The sequence below is a fragment of the Prunus avium genome, chromosome 1 (assembly GCF_965620075.1).
Source record: "Prunus avium chromosome 1, drPruAviu1.hap1.1, whole genome shotgun sequence".
Lineage (NCBI taxonomy): Eukaryota > Viridiplantae > Streptophyta > Magnoliopsida > Rosales > Rosaceae > Prunus > Prunus avium.
In genome coordinates, this window is record NC_142284.1 from 3245020 (window position 1) to 3258892 (window position 13873).

The 13873-nt window shown below is 36.6% G+C and overlaps 2 protein-coding genes across 2 annotated transcripts; one reads left to right on the forward strand and one right to left on the reverse strand.

Moving 5' to 3' along the window:
• Positions 1 to 1258: 1258 nt before the first annotated feature.
• On the reverse strand, positions 1259 to 2503 carry LOC110751240 (protein PLANT CADMIUM RESISTANCE 7-like). Its single transcript, XM_021951673.2, has 4 exons — positions 2286 to 2503; positions 2052 to 2123; positions 1570 to 1779; positions 1259 to 1464 (listed from the first exon to the last, which is right to left on the reverse strand). The coding sequence occupies exons 1-4, from the start codon at positions 2359 to 2361 to the stop codon at positions 1409 to 1411; spliced, it is 414 nt and encodes a 137-aa protein (XP_021807365.2). The 5' UTR covers positions 2362 to 2503; the 3' UTR covers positions 1259 to 1408.
• An 8758-nt stretch (positions 2504 to 11261) lies between these two features.
• LOC110751237 (cell number regulator 11) lies at positions 11262 to 12532 on the forward strand. Its single transcript, XM_021951668.2, has 4 exons — positions 11262 to 11494; positions 11635 to 11706; positions 11962 to 12171; positions 12291 to 12532. The coding sequence occupies exons 1-4, from the start codon at positions 11419 to 11421 to the stop codon at positions 12344 to 12346; spliced, it is 414 nt and encodes a 137-aa protein (XP_021807360.1). The 5' UTR covers positions 11262 to 11418; the 3' UTR covers positions 12347 to 12532.
• Positions 12533 to 13873: the final 1341 nt, after the last annotated feature.

The following is a 13873-nucleotide window of genomic DNA, read 5'->3' on the forward strand; positions in this document are numbered from 1 at the left end:
ATTAGTTTTCGTCGCGCAAACCCTTTCTTCACGAGCTTTGAGCGACCGATCTTGCGAAACCAAAATTTCTTCGCGCAAAGTGTTTTTTGTAGTAGTGACATACAGATGCCTTGTAAGGTGATGCTAAAGGGGGAGGGGGGTATAAAAGGCATTGAGGAAAACCCAATGCCTTTTACAGAAACAACATCAATTTCTTCAACAAAATTGATGCCTTAATGAGCTTTAATTGTTGATTTTCGTCCAAATTATGTTGACTTCTGATGTCTTTGATGACAACATTAGTTCTTTATATACCACTGATGCCTTTTCACAACATTGTTGCTATGCCTTTGTAGAATAACCACTTCACTTGTCCTATATTATCCGATGTATTTAGAATAACCACCTCACCAAGTTAGAATTTTGTAGCTGTAGTCTAAAGGATGACCAATTGGGAATACTAGAGAAGCAGCCAAACCTAACAACTCTGCTCCTTATAAGTGAAGTTTTCTCCAAAAGAGGCTTTCCTTCTCTTCAATTTCTTTCCGTTTTTCGTATGGACGAAATAACAGAGTGGAGGGTAGAGGAAGGAGCCATGCCTAGTCTCTGGCGATTGTGAATATGGTTTTGCAGTGGATTGACGACGCTTCTAGATGGGCTGGCATATCTTACTAATCTCAAGGAATTAACCATTTTTGGGATGCATAGAGAACTCCATAGTAGGATTTAGGAAGATGGAGAGAATTTCTGTAAAATTCAACATGTACCTTCCGTTGTAATTGGAGAACCCTACGACCCACCAATGCAATGAAAAGGTAATTCTGAATTTTTCTCTTTTTTTTCTTCTTTCTTTCTTTTTGTCTCGTTTGATTCGCATGTCTTAGTGAAATGGGTTTTGGGTATCAAATGCTTAATTTCATTCACTAGTAAAAGATTTGTGTGGCACTTGAAGGCCATGCTGGTGAAGCACAAGCACTGAGGGCACAATATTGCCTCCCCTGTTTTGCTTTATTTTCTTCAGTTTGAGAGCTCATAGGTGCGTGACTTATGAGTGAGAGGCTTAATTTAAAAGCCAACTGCTTGGGATTTTGAAACAATATTGAAGTCTTGTTAACATACACCTAAGATCTCCCTTGTCATGTGAACAATTCCATAAGCTATAGGATTTTCTTTGTAGTTGATCATGTTAACAAGTTATACTAATACTTTTTTACTCCTTAATCCAGTTGATGTGAAATGTATCAGAACACAAAACAAACGGCACATTCTTTACAATACGTTGGATCTGGAACATCCTCGCTTATACACGCACTTTATCAACATCAATATATATTCATACAACACAAAGCAAATTATTCCATCAAACAAAAACAAAAAAGACATGGAGAAGACAAACACGACATTAATTGTCTGCCAAGTATATTGGCGATCATTTGGTCATGGAAGGAGGCACCTGTGGAGCAGCAGTTGGTGGCCCAATCCAACCTACATCATAAAAACAAATACAAAATAAAAATTGATGTATCACCAAATGATGTAAATAATGATAAACTTAACGTCATAACTATATGTGTAGGATTAGTTTAAAACCTTTGGAGGGGTCGAACCCTCTAGATTTGAGCTCAGCATGTTCTTGGCAGAGAGCACAGTGTCCACAGAAGAAATGAACACAACAATCACCACAAGGCTCCTCCGGCAGACCAAATTTTTGGCGCAGTCTCTTTCTATACATGCATGAGTAGACCCACTGGAAATTAATCGTGAACAACAACCCGTACAGTAGGCTATGGGAAAGGCAAGCTAAAATTACAAAATCCAACCGTTAGTAACACACCATTGACCTAATCATCTTAATAATTAAAGTCAGGCACAGTCGGTGCAAGGAGAAATTAACTTTTCCATATACAACAGTCTATGCATCGCAACCGTTCTCTCACATTAAGTGATCACGTTATTAGTACTAGAGAACTAAATGTGAGAGACCAATTATATATACAACCACTTTAAGGGAAAAATAATAAATTCGCCATGTTTATAGATTTGGGAAATCTTTTTGGTCTTGTGACACTTACAATTTCGTCCTTCGTCGACGATTTCTGCGATTCGGCCGAACGTGATGCATGGGAGAAAGCAAGTGATGCAACCTACACCACAAGATCAATTTCACCCATTGGGTTGGTTGAGGAGATGTATATATTTATAAAAGAAGTGCTAAAAAATGTTACTTGGTATAAATTTAACTTGTCAGGTAAGGTAACTATAATAGACAAAGTGAATTTTGGCCGGAGAGAGAATTTATATCTTACATGTACAAATATCTTCTCCACAGTTAAAAAGACCACGCGACCACTGCTGAGGGCGATGACCATAATCAACGTCCATGATTTTCTTTTATGAGATCAGAATTCGACCAAGAAAAAAGATTGCTGGAAATGTATGAGGAGATGTAAGAGAGAAAGAGAGACTGTCGGATAATGAAATGTTTTCGAAAAATGTACAAGTGCCTTGCTTGACAAAAAAATCAATACAAATTCTTTATATAGACTTACAAAGAATCAATACAAATGTTTTATATCCACTTACAGAGAATCAATATATACTGAGTAAGACCCTAGACAAGACGAAACCCACTTACAGCTGGAACGCGCTATATAGGCATATGCTTCTTCTCTTGGTAGAGCAGGACATTGTTACTTTTTCTTCTACGAGTTCAAATTTCAGGGTAATAATTGTTAAATAAAAACCAATAAATTTATATGGTCGAGGTGTACAAAAGCAAAAGCTCGATCCACATGGGATTGGAAGTATACAAAAGCTCGATCCACATGTTATTTTTGTAATACTTTTTATAATAATACTTACTTGTTTGTTATACTTTTATAATAAACCGTAGCATGCAAAACTATTTAGATATGTCTTTCTCTTATCACCTCACCTAGTGAGTTGTCATCTTTATATCTTGAATTTACATTCATATTCACGTGCCAATTTACACCACTTATTCTCTTTCTCTCTCATCTTTAACGGAATCTTATTTGTACTATAAATAGGAGCTTACTTCACTATTTGTTCAATACTACAAGGTGATAGTTCTTTCAGAGAGAGAGAGAGAAAAAAAGCAGAAAAGAAATATGGGAAAGACAAAGTGAGAGAGATGCAAGGAAATATGATATTGGAGACAGAGAACTTTGCTTGTGTTTTACTAATTTGGAGTTATGCTTTGGAATCGAGGTAGAGAGTTTCTTGAGTAGCCTTTATAGTTGTTCAATGTAGTTGTTCAAAATATTTTCCAATGTAGTTGTTCAAAATAATTAATAAAATATTTTGTGGATCAAATTATTAAGAGTTGCATGCTTATGTTAAAAGTGGAACCCCAATGCCTTAGTGTTTTAATCAATTAAATTTTCTCTAAATCAAATCTTGCATAAATCTACCTCTCAATCACACTTGTTCTTTTTCATCTTTGTTATTTTCTTTACACTGCTCTCTGTGGATACGACACTCGGACTTCCGAGCTACACTACTATACGATACCTTCCCTTGGGTTTTGCAAAGTGGTACGAACAGTAATTCTTAATCTAAACTTAGAGCTTGGGAAATTACAATGATTGTCCAATTACAAAATTGTCAAGGGAAGCCAAAAAAAAATCACAAAATGCATACACTTACACACAGGTGCCTCCATCCATGCACAAGTGATCTTGAATATACTTTGGCAGACAAAGGCCTGTTAACAATTTTTTTGTTTGTTTAATTGCTCACTTTCAAGAATAAATGGTAAATTTGTATTCTTTATGTTTGAAGATTAATAATGTTGACAAGTGTGTGCTTAAGAGACGGTGTCTTCTTGTCATGCCCTGGACTCGGGGTACGGTGGAAAAAAAACCCCGCGCCTATGCATGAGAAAATTTAAAAAAAAAGGTCAAAAAAAAGGTTTAAAATAAACTTCTCTTATAAAAATAGCTCCAAAATCATACAAGAGTACAAGAAATAAATAAAGTTATATCATTCTTATCTAATTCAACATTGGCTCGCCTATCATCGATCTTTTGGGTTTTACAACTGCAAGGTCCATAAAGGGTTGAGCAAAACCACAGCTCAGTAGGGACATAAATCTTTCCATAGTAAATTGATATAACTAAATTAAGTGACATGCAATCACATAACAAATAAAAGATAATAATACATGAATGAGCTTCAATTCTACCCAACCCGTTAATCTATATAACAGGGCAAGCAAATCTGCATGTCCCATACCATGGATTTTACCACTGTAATTCTGAATGCCCTATTATATAAACTAACACCCCATCTCAATCATCCCATAATTCCCCTTTTACTAGTCGTCTTGTCTAAGCCATTGATCTCCAAGCCCAAATCACCTTAATCGACAATTATACCGCCAATATCCTAATCTACTATGCACACGAGCTAGCCTGAACTTAGTCCTTGCAATGATCATACTCAACTACACAAAAGATCCTTCCCATTACCCTCTTTTCCATAATTTCTTTATTAACCCCGAAAATTCCAACCATCATCGATAACATATGAACATGTCAATATTAATAAAATAATATAATGATAATTAACAACATGTAAACACCCAATATCAAAAACATTAATCAAATTATAATATTGAGCATAATATAGTTCTCACGAAATTTAATTAAATCAATGGTAAAATCCATGGTATGGGACATTCAGATTTGCTTGCCCTGTGTAATATAAATTAACGGGTTGGGTAGAATCGAAGCTCATTCATGCATTATTAACTTTGTTTTGTTATGTGATTGCATGTCACTTAATTTAGTAATATCAATTTTATATGGAAAGGTTTGTGTCCCTACTGTACTGAGCTGTGGTTTTACTCACCCTTTTATAGACCTTGCAGTTGTAAAAACCCAAAAGACGGGTGGTAAGTGAGCCGAGGTTGAATTAGATAAGAGTGATAGAACTTTATTTATCTTGTACTCTTGTATGATTTTGGAGCTATTTTTAGAAGGGAAGTTTATTTTAAACCTTATTTTGGGCTTTATATATATATATATATTTTCCACCGTACCCCGGGTTAGGGGTGTGACAGGAAGGAAGACACCGTCTCTTAAGCACACACTTGTCAACATTATTAATCTTCAAACATAAAGAATACAAATTAACCATTTATTCCTGAAACTAAGTAATTAAAAAAACAAACAAAAAATATTGTTAACAGGTCATTGTCTACCAAAATTGTCACACCCCAATCCACGAATTTACGTAATCTTGGATTAAAATGTGATTCACATCTTAATTATAGAATTTAATAAAAGCTATAACTAAAATCTGAAGAACATTTAAATAAATATTTCACATAGAATATTCATCGGAAATGACAACATCCGAAATCTTACATTTTTACATTTATTTTACAAGTTAGAACTACTCAAGAGTTCACTAAAAAAGTAGCTCATTATTCAACCACAAGCTATGTACACAATACACCATATAGACATGCCACAATCATCACAAGTCCTAGATTTCAGGTTTAGGCCCTGTTTGGGATTGCTTTTTTTTGCCAAAAACCTACTTCACTTTAAAGTTAAGCAGTTTAAGGTGTTTCGTAAAAATAAAATATCCCAATTATTTTAAAAGCAATGGCATTTTGACAGCAGTTTTTAAAAGTAAGCTATGGGTTGCTTTTTAAAGCTGCTTTCAAAAGAAGCAGAGATGAACCTTTAATGAATTTTTTTAATTCCCCAAATACCATCATTCATTTTAAAAAATGACACTACCTCCACTTCCACATCCAACTCCACCACTTGCACCACCACATTCACTACCTCCACAACCACTGCCACCACCACCACCACCACATCCTCCTCCTCCTCATCCTTTGCTGCCACCACCACCTCTTCCACCTTCACCTCCACCACCACCACCACAACTACCACCTCCTCCAAAACCTCCACATCCACCACCATCTCCACAACCAACACCACCACCACCACCACCACCACCTCCACAACCGCCATCCCCACCACCACCACTACCACAACCAACTCACCTTCATCGCCACCACCACCTCCACTCCACCACCACTACCACCACATGATTAGTACATAACAATTTCAACATCATGTCTATTTTAGTCATTATTCACAGTTACAACAATTTTATATAAATATTGTTTACCAAACATGGAGCTGCTTTACTTTACAACTAATTATTTTCAAAGCACAGCATAAGCAACTTTTTTTAAAAAGTGACAGCCAGTCCCGTATCACCCAATAAAAATCATGTGCATTGTGGGATCCTTGAGATCTAGTACCTGCCAAGAGTTAGACTCAACTACACAAAAGATCATTTCCATTACCCTATTTTCCATCATTATTTTCTTAATCCAACAATTCCAACCAATTTCCATGACATGATACAATTATGCCTTTCACATATCCTTCACAAAAATGTAACCATTTAAAACATCACCAATGTATATATAATTATGCCAACATTGTTCAAATAGTTAAGAATATGTAAATACCCAATACAAGGAACGTCAACCAAACTGTAATACCATGCATAATATAATGCTCACGAAATTTAATTAAATCAATCTCTGTAAAAGGTCTCCATGACAAGACCTGCCCCGAATTCTTCGAAACCCGAGATGAATCCTGTGGAAAATTCCGACATCATACCGATGCCGGGCCCACTTACTAAAAATCGAGCCTTCTTTGCCCAAAAAGGAATAAGGGCTCGAGACTTTCTGCCGAAATTTCGACAGAGTCTTCCCTGTAAATTGAACATTCCCCAAAAATTTCAACCTGCATAAAACACATTTAACAATACCAACCGGCAGCATGCACAATATAATCTCAAGCAATTGATCTAATTGGCCTCCGGCCTTCAAATATTACGAAACCAAACTACTAACAAGCTCTTGAACCAAAAAGTACTTCACATGAGGCAATTAATAACTTAAACATAAATATGCCAACCGAAAGCAAAGTTTACAACATCTAACTATCTCAATTTCAACATATGAGGCTTTAGCCTCCTAACATGAACACATCTCATTCTCACCTGAATCTCGGGACCAACGACACGGTCCGCACCACACTCAAAACACACAAAAGTAATCTTTAACCCGTGACTGTACCTAGGCCTTACCCTAGGTTGCCTACGTACCCTCGTCGAGGGATCAAGTCACACGTAGCTCTCATCTCAAAGGTCACAACTCCGATAATAGACAATTATTTACAACCGAACCACTATACATTTTAGATCTATCACAATTCTAAATCCGATAAAAACACATTAAAACATTATCACTTCCTCCCCAAGGCATCGTATTAAGAAGACATCCGAAGGGCCTGGACAAACTCCGACGGGCCTGGGCAAAACAAATCTCTGAAGGGCTTGGGCAAACTCCGACGGGCCTGGGCAAAATAAATCAATCTCCTACGGGCCTGGGCAAACTCCTACGGGCCTGGGCAAAATAAATCAGTCTCCGAAGGGCCTGGGCAAACTCCAACGGGCCTGAGCAAAATAAATCAGTCTTCGAAGGACCTGGACAAACTCCGACGGGCCTGGGCAAAATAAATCAATCTCCGAAGGGCCTGGGCAAACTCCGACGGGTCTGGGCAAAATAAATCAATCTCCGAAGGGCCTGGGCAAACTCCGACGGCCCTGGGCAAAATAAATTCTCAAACATAAAACCCACAACCGAGGAGGTACCCTAAGGTTGTGCTAATAACACTCAAATTAACATTCTAAGTACCCCATACAAAATCAACAAAGATAGCACTTTCTCAATTATTGTAAATCTACACTCAAGATATTCAAATGTATCCAAACCCAAATATATAACACAAATACTTCATAATATATCAAATCCATTAATCAAATATATAATATATTTCAAATGAATCATTAAAACAATATACACAAACTTTCCACACTTGGTCAACTGGGCCCACGGGGCCCACGACCTCCGTTTTACGATCCAAACGTTCCTATGGATTCCTCAAGGTTTAGGAAACATGTCCTACAAGTTTGGTTCAGATCGGACAGTCGGATCGCTCACGATCGCACGATCGGACGGTTATCGTAAAACACAAACTTTAAGTTATTGAATCGGAACATCCGGGGCTCTGATTCATGATCCGTCAAATCCTACATGATCCTAGGAATACCTAGATCAACATATTAATTTGAAAGTGATCCAACGGTTCTAGCATATCGAACCCGGATAACACACGATATGTAAAATTTGTTCGGGGTTCAAACGTTATCCGAATTGAGATCCGGGAATTCCTATGCGCTCGTGACAACTAGGAGATCGCATTGGGACAAAATGCCCCTCTGATATAGTTCCCATGCGCCGCCACACGCACTGGCAGCGCGTGGGTGTCCAAGCGATATCGCATCGCCGGAAAATCTCAGAATCTGGTAACAAGACTCCTGCCCTAGGTAATAACCCTAATTCGGAGCTACTTTTGTTCTTGGACATACCCCAAAAAGTCAACGGAAGTGGCTGAAAATGGAGGTCGAAATCGGTAGATTTTTCTATCGCTTATTTAACCAGTTAAATGTAGAAATTTCTCAAACCTAACACAACCAGCAGATAGTTCGTCTCGAGAGGTTGAGAAAGCATACCTGGATCGACGGAAATGGTGGCCGGAGGCGTCCGAACGAGCTCCATGAATTTTGGGTTAAAACCGATCGGATTTTTGCATTTTCCGGCGATCACAGGTGGTTCCAGCGACTAAGATCGGTCAGGATGGGAAGAGGGAGGTGGCCGGATGCGGCGGTGGTGGCCCAAAAACCCCGGTGGTGAACAGTAACAGGGGGGCTGTTCTGCGCGCAGGGAGAGAGAGAGAGAGAAATTAGGGCTTTTCTGATTTTTTAATAAAATTCAAACTTCAACTTATTTACGATTATGCCACTGAGGGTTTTTAGATCGTCACTTTTTCGTTACAACTCTAGTTCAAGCTTACCGCATGTTTACGAACTCGTTTCGACGTGCTCTATGCAACGGTACCACCGGTAGTCCCAAATTCCTTCCCGAACTTAAAATGACCTTTTTGCCCCCTTTTTAAAATTAAGTAAATTATTATTATTTTCAAACCCTTAATTAATTCAAATCGTTTTATTTTTATTATTTATTTCAATTTATTTTCTTATTTCAATTTATTTCCTCTTAATTTAATTATTTTATTTCTTTTTCGGACCGGGATGTTACAATAATGATATATATACTGAGCTGTGGTTTCGCTTACCCCCTAACAGATTTTGCAGGTACTGAACCTAAAATCTAGGACTTGTGATGATTGTGGCATGTCTATAGGGCGTATTGTGTACATAGCTTGTGGTTGAATAATGAGCTACTCTTTTAGTGAACTCTTGAGTAGTTCTAACTTGTAAAATAAATGTAAAAATGTAAGATTTCGGATGTTGTCGTTTCCATTGAATATTTGATGTGAAATATTTATTTATTTATTTAAATGTTCTTCACATTTTAGTTATAGCTTTTATTAAATTCTGTAATTAAGGTCAACTTTGTCAGACAAAGGCCTATTAACTATTCTTTTATTTTATTTTTAATTACTCAGTTTTAGGAATAAATGGTTAATTTGTATTCTTTATGTTTGAAGATTAATAATGTTGACAAGTGTGTGCTTAAGAGACGGTGTCTTCCTGTCACGCTCGGATTCAGGGTACAGTGGAAAGAAAAAAAAACCCCGCGCAATGTGCATGAGGAAAAAAAAAAAAAGAGGCCAAAATAGGGTTTAAAATGAACTTCTTTTATAAAAATCATACAAGCGTACAAGAAATAAATAAAGTTCTATCACTCTTATCTAATTCAACCTCGGCTCACCTACCACCCGTCTTTTGGGTTTTACAACTGCAAGGTCTATAAAGGAGTGAGCAAAACCACAGCTCAGTAGGGACATAAACCTTTCCACAGTAAATTGATATAACTAAATTAAGTGACATGCAATCACATAACAAATAAAAGATAATAATGCATGAATGAACTTCGATTCTACCCAACCCATTAATCTATATAATAGGACAAGCAAATTTGCATGTCCCATACCATGCTTTTTACCACTGTAATTTTGAATGCTCCATTATATAAACTAACACCCCATCTCTATCATCCCATAATTCCTCTTTTGCTAATCGTCTTGTCTAAGTCATGGATCTCCAAGCCCAAAATCACCCAATCGACAATTATACCACCAATATCCTAATCTATTGTGTACATGGGCTCACCTGAACTTGGTCCCTGCAATGGTCAGACTCAACAACACAAAAGATCCTTCCCATTACCCTCTTTTCCATAATTTCTTTATTGATCCGAGAATTCCAACCATCACTGATAACATATGAACATGTCAATATTAATAAAATAATATAATGATAATTAACAACATGTAAACACCCAATATCAAGAACATTAATCAATTTATAATATCAAATATAATATAGTTCTCACGAAATTTAATTAAATCAATTTTTATAAAAACTCCCCCAAAAACCCCCAACCTCGATTCCAAAGCATAACTCCAAATTAGTAAAACACAAACATCAATTTATAATATCAAATATAATATAGTTCTCACGAAATTTAATTAAATCAATTTGTATAAAAACTCCCCCAAAAACCCCCAACCTCGATTCCAAAGCATAACTCCAAATTAGTAAAACACAAACAAAGCTCTCTATCTCCTCCAATATCATATTTCCTTGCATATCACTCTTTCACTTTGTCTTTCCCACATTTCTTTTCTCCTCTCTCTCTCTCTCTTAAAGAACTATCAAAGAATATGAACGCAAGGCTGACAGCCATAAGCAGGAGATGACAATATTGACATGCTCACTAGGTGATAGTGCTTCTAGGTTGTCTATAGTAAAGTGACGTGTCCAACAATAGTATGATGAAATTTTGTTTTGCATGCAGGAGGCACTTTTGCCATGCTTTGCACGTTGTAGAACTTAAAGATATCACAACATGCATATCTGCGTTGCAAAATTTTCTCTAAATTTCATCAGTGTGCAACAGACGCGCGTCGTTAGTGGCATGTTGTCAAAAGCTATTTTTCTTGTAGTGCGGTGTCTTTTCTTAATAATAACCAAGAGAAGAAGCATAATAGTGCGTTCTAGCTGTAAGTGGATAAGGACGACCTTTGTCCTCTAGGGTTTCGTCTAGTACTAGTATATACGGATTCTTTGTAAAGTGGATATAAACCATTTGTATTGATTCTTTGTAAGTCTATATAAACCATTGTATTGATTCTTTATCAAGCAAGGCACTTCCACATTTTTCGAAAACATTTCATTCTCCGACAGTCTCTCTTTCTCTCTTACATCTCCTCTTACATTACTGAAACTTTTCCATTTCCAGCAATCTTTTTTTTTGGTCGAATTCTAATCTCATAAAAGAAAACCATGAACGTTGATTATGGTCATCGCCCTCAGCAGTGGTCGCGTGGTCTTTGTCACTGTGGAGAAAATATTTGTAAATGTAAGATATAAATTGTCTCTCCGGCCAAAATTCACTTTGTCTATTATAGTTACCTGACAAGTTAAATTTATACCAAGTTACATTTTTTAGCACTTCTTATATATATATACCCAATTGGTGAAATTGATCTTGTGGTGTAGGTTGCATCACATGGTGTCTCCCATGCATCACCTTCGGCCAAAACGCAGAAATTGTAGACGAAGGACGAAGTTGTGAGTGTCACAAGACCAAAAGGATTTCCCAAATCTATAAACATGGCGAATTTATTATTTTTCCCTTAAAGTTGTTGTATATATAACTGGTCTCTCACATTTAGTTCTTTAGTAATAATCACGTGATTACTTAGTGTGAGAGAACGGTTGCGATGCATAAAGTTAATTTCTCCTTGCACCGACTGCACCTGACTTTAATTATTAAGATGATTAGGTCAATGGTGTGTTACTAACGGTTGGATTTTGTAATTTTAGCTTGCCTTTCCCATTGCATATTGTACTGGTTGTTGTGGATGATTCACTGCCAGTGGGTCTACTCGTGCGTGTATAGACAGAGATTGCGCCAAAATTTTGGTCTGCCGGAGGAGCCTTGTGGTGATTGTTGTGTTCATTTCTTCTGTGGACCGTGTGCCCTCTGCCAAGAACATGCTGAGCTCAAATCTAGAGGCTTCAACCCCTCCAAAGGTTTTAAACTAATCCTACACACACATATGTCGTCATGGTACTATGACCTTAAGTTTATCATTATTTACATCATTCGGCGGTACTTCAATTTTTATTTTGTATTTGTTTTTATGATGTAGGTTGGATTGGGCCACCAACTGCTGCTCCACAGGTGCCTTCTTCCATGAACAAATGATCGCCAATATACTTGGCAGACAATTAATGTTGTGTTTGTCTTCTCCATGTCTTTTTTGCTTTTGTTTGATGGAATTTGCTTTGTGTTGTATGAATATATATTGATGTTGATAAAGTGCCTGTATAAGCGAGGATGTTCCAGATCCAACGTATTGTAATGAATGTGCCGTTGTTTGTTTTGTGTTCTGATACATTTCACATCAACTGGATTAAGGAGTAAAAAAGTATTAGTATAACTTGTTAACATGATCAACTACAAAGAAAATCCTATAGCTTATGGAATTGTTAACATGATCACTCTTATCTAATTCAACATCGGCTTGCCTACTACCCGTCTTTTGGGTTTTACAACTGCAAGGTCTATAAATGGGTGAGCAAACTACAGCTCAGTAGGGACATAAACCTTTCCATAGTAAATTGATATTACTAAATTAAGTGACATTCAATCACATAACAAATCAAAGTTAATAATGCATGAATGACCTTCGATTCTACCCAACTCGTTAATCTATATAATAGGGCAAGCAAATTTTCATGTCCCATACCATGGATTCTACCACTGTAATTCTGAATGCCCTATTATATAAACTAAAACACCATCTCAATCATCCCATAATTCCCCTTTTGCTAGTCGTCTTGTTTAAGCCATTGATCTCCAAGCCCAAATCATCTAATTGACAATTATACGGCCAATATCCTAATCTAATATGCACACGGGCTCACTTGAACTTGGTCTCTATAATGATCAGACTCAACTACACAAAAGGTCCTTCCCATCTTTTCCATAATTTCTTTATTACCTCAAAAATTCTAACCATCATCGATAACATATGAACATGTCAATATTAATAAAATAATATAATAATAATTAACAACATGTAAACACACCCAATATCAAAAATATTAATTAAATTTTAATATTAACCATAATATAGTTCTCACGAAATTTAATTAAATCAATTTCTGTAAAGGCTCCTCAAAAAACTCTCTAACTCGATTCCAAAGCATAACCCCAAATTAGTAAAATAAAAGCAAAGTTCTCTATCTCCTCCAATATCATATTTCCTTGCATCTCTCTCTTTCACTTTATCTTTCCCATATTTCTTTTCTTCTTTTTTTTTCTCTCTGTGTGAAAGATCACCTCGTAGTATTGAACAAATAGTGAAGTAGGCTCCTATTTATATTACAAATAAGACTCCGTTAAAGATGAGATAGAAAGAGAATGTCGGCATGTCAAGTAGGTGGTGTCAATTGGCATGTGAATATGAATGTAAATTCAAGACATAAAGATGACAACTCACTTCACTAGGTGATAGTGCGTCTAGGTTGACTGTAGTAAAGTGACGTGTCCAACAATAATATGATCAAAGATCACTATTGTTAAATTTATCATTATTTACATCATTCGGCGGTACATCAATTTTTATGATGTAGGTTGGATTGGGCCACCAACTGCTCCACAGGTGCCTCCTTCCATGACCAAATGATCGCCAATATACTTGGCAGACAATTAATGTCGTGTTTGTCT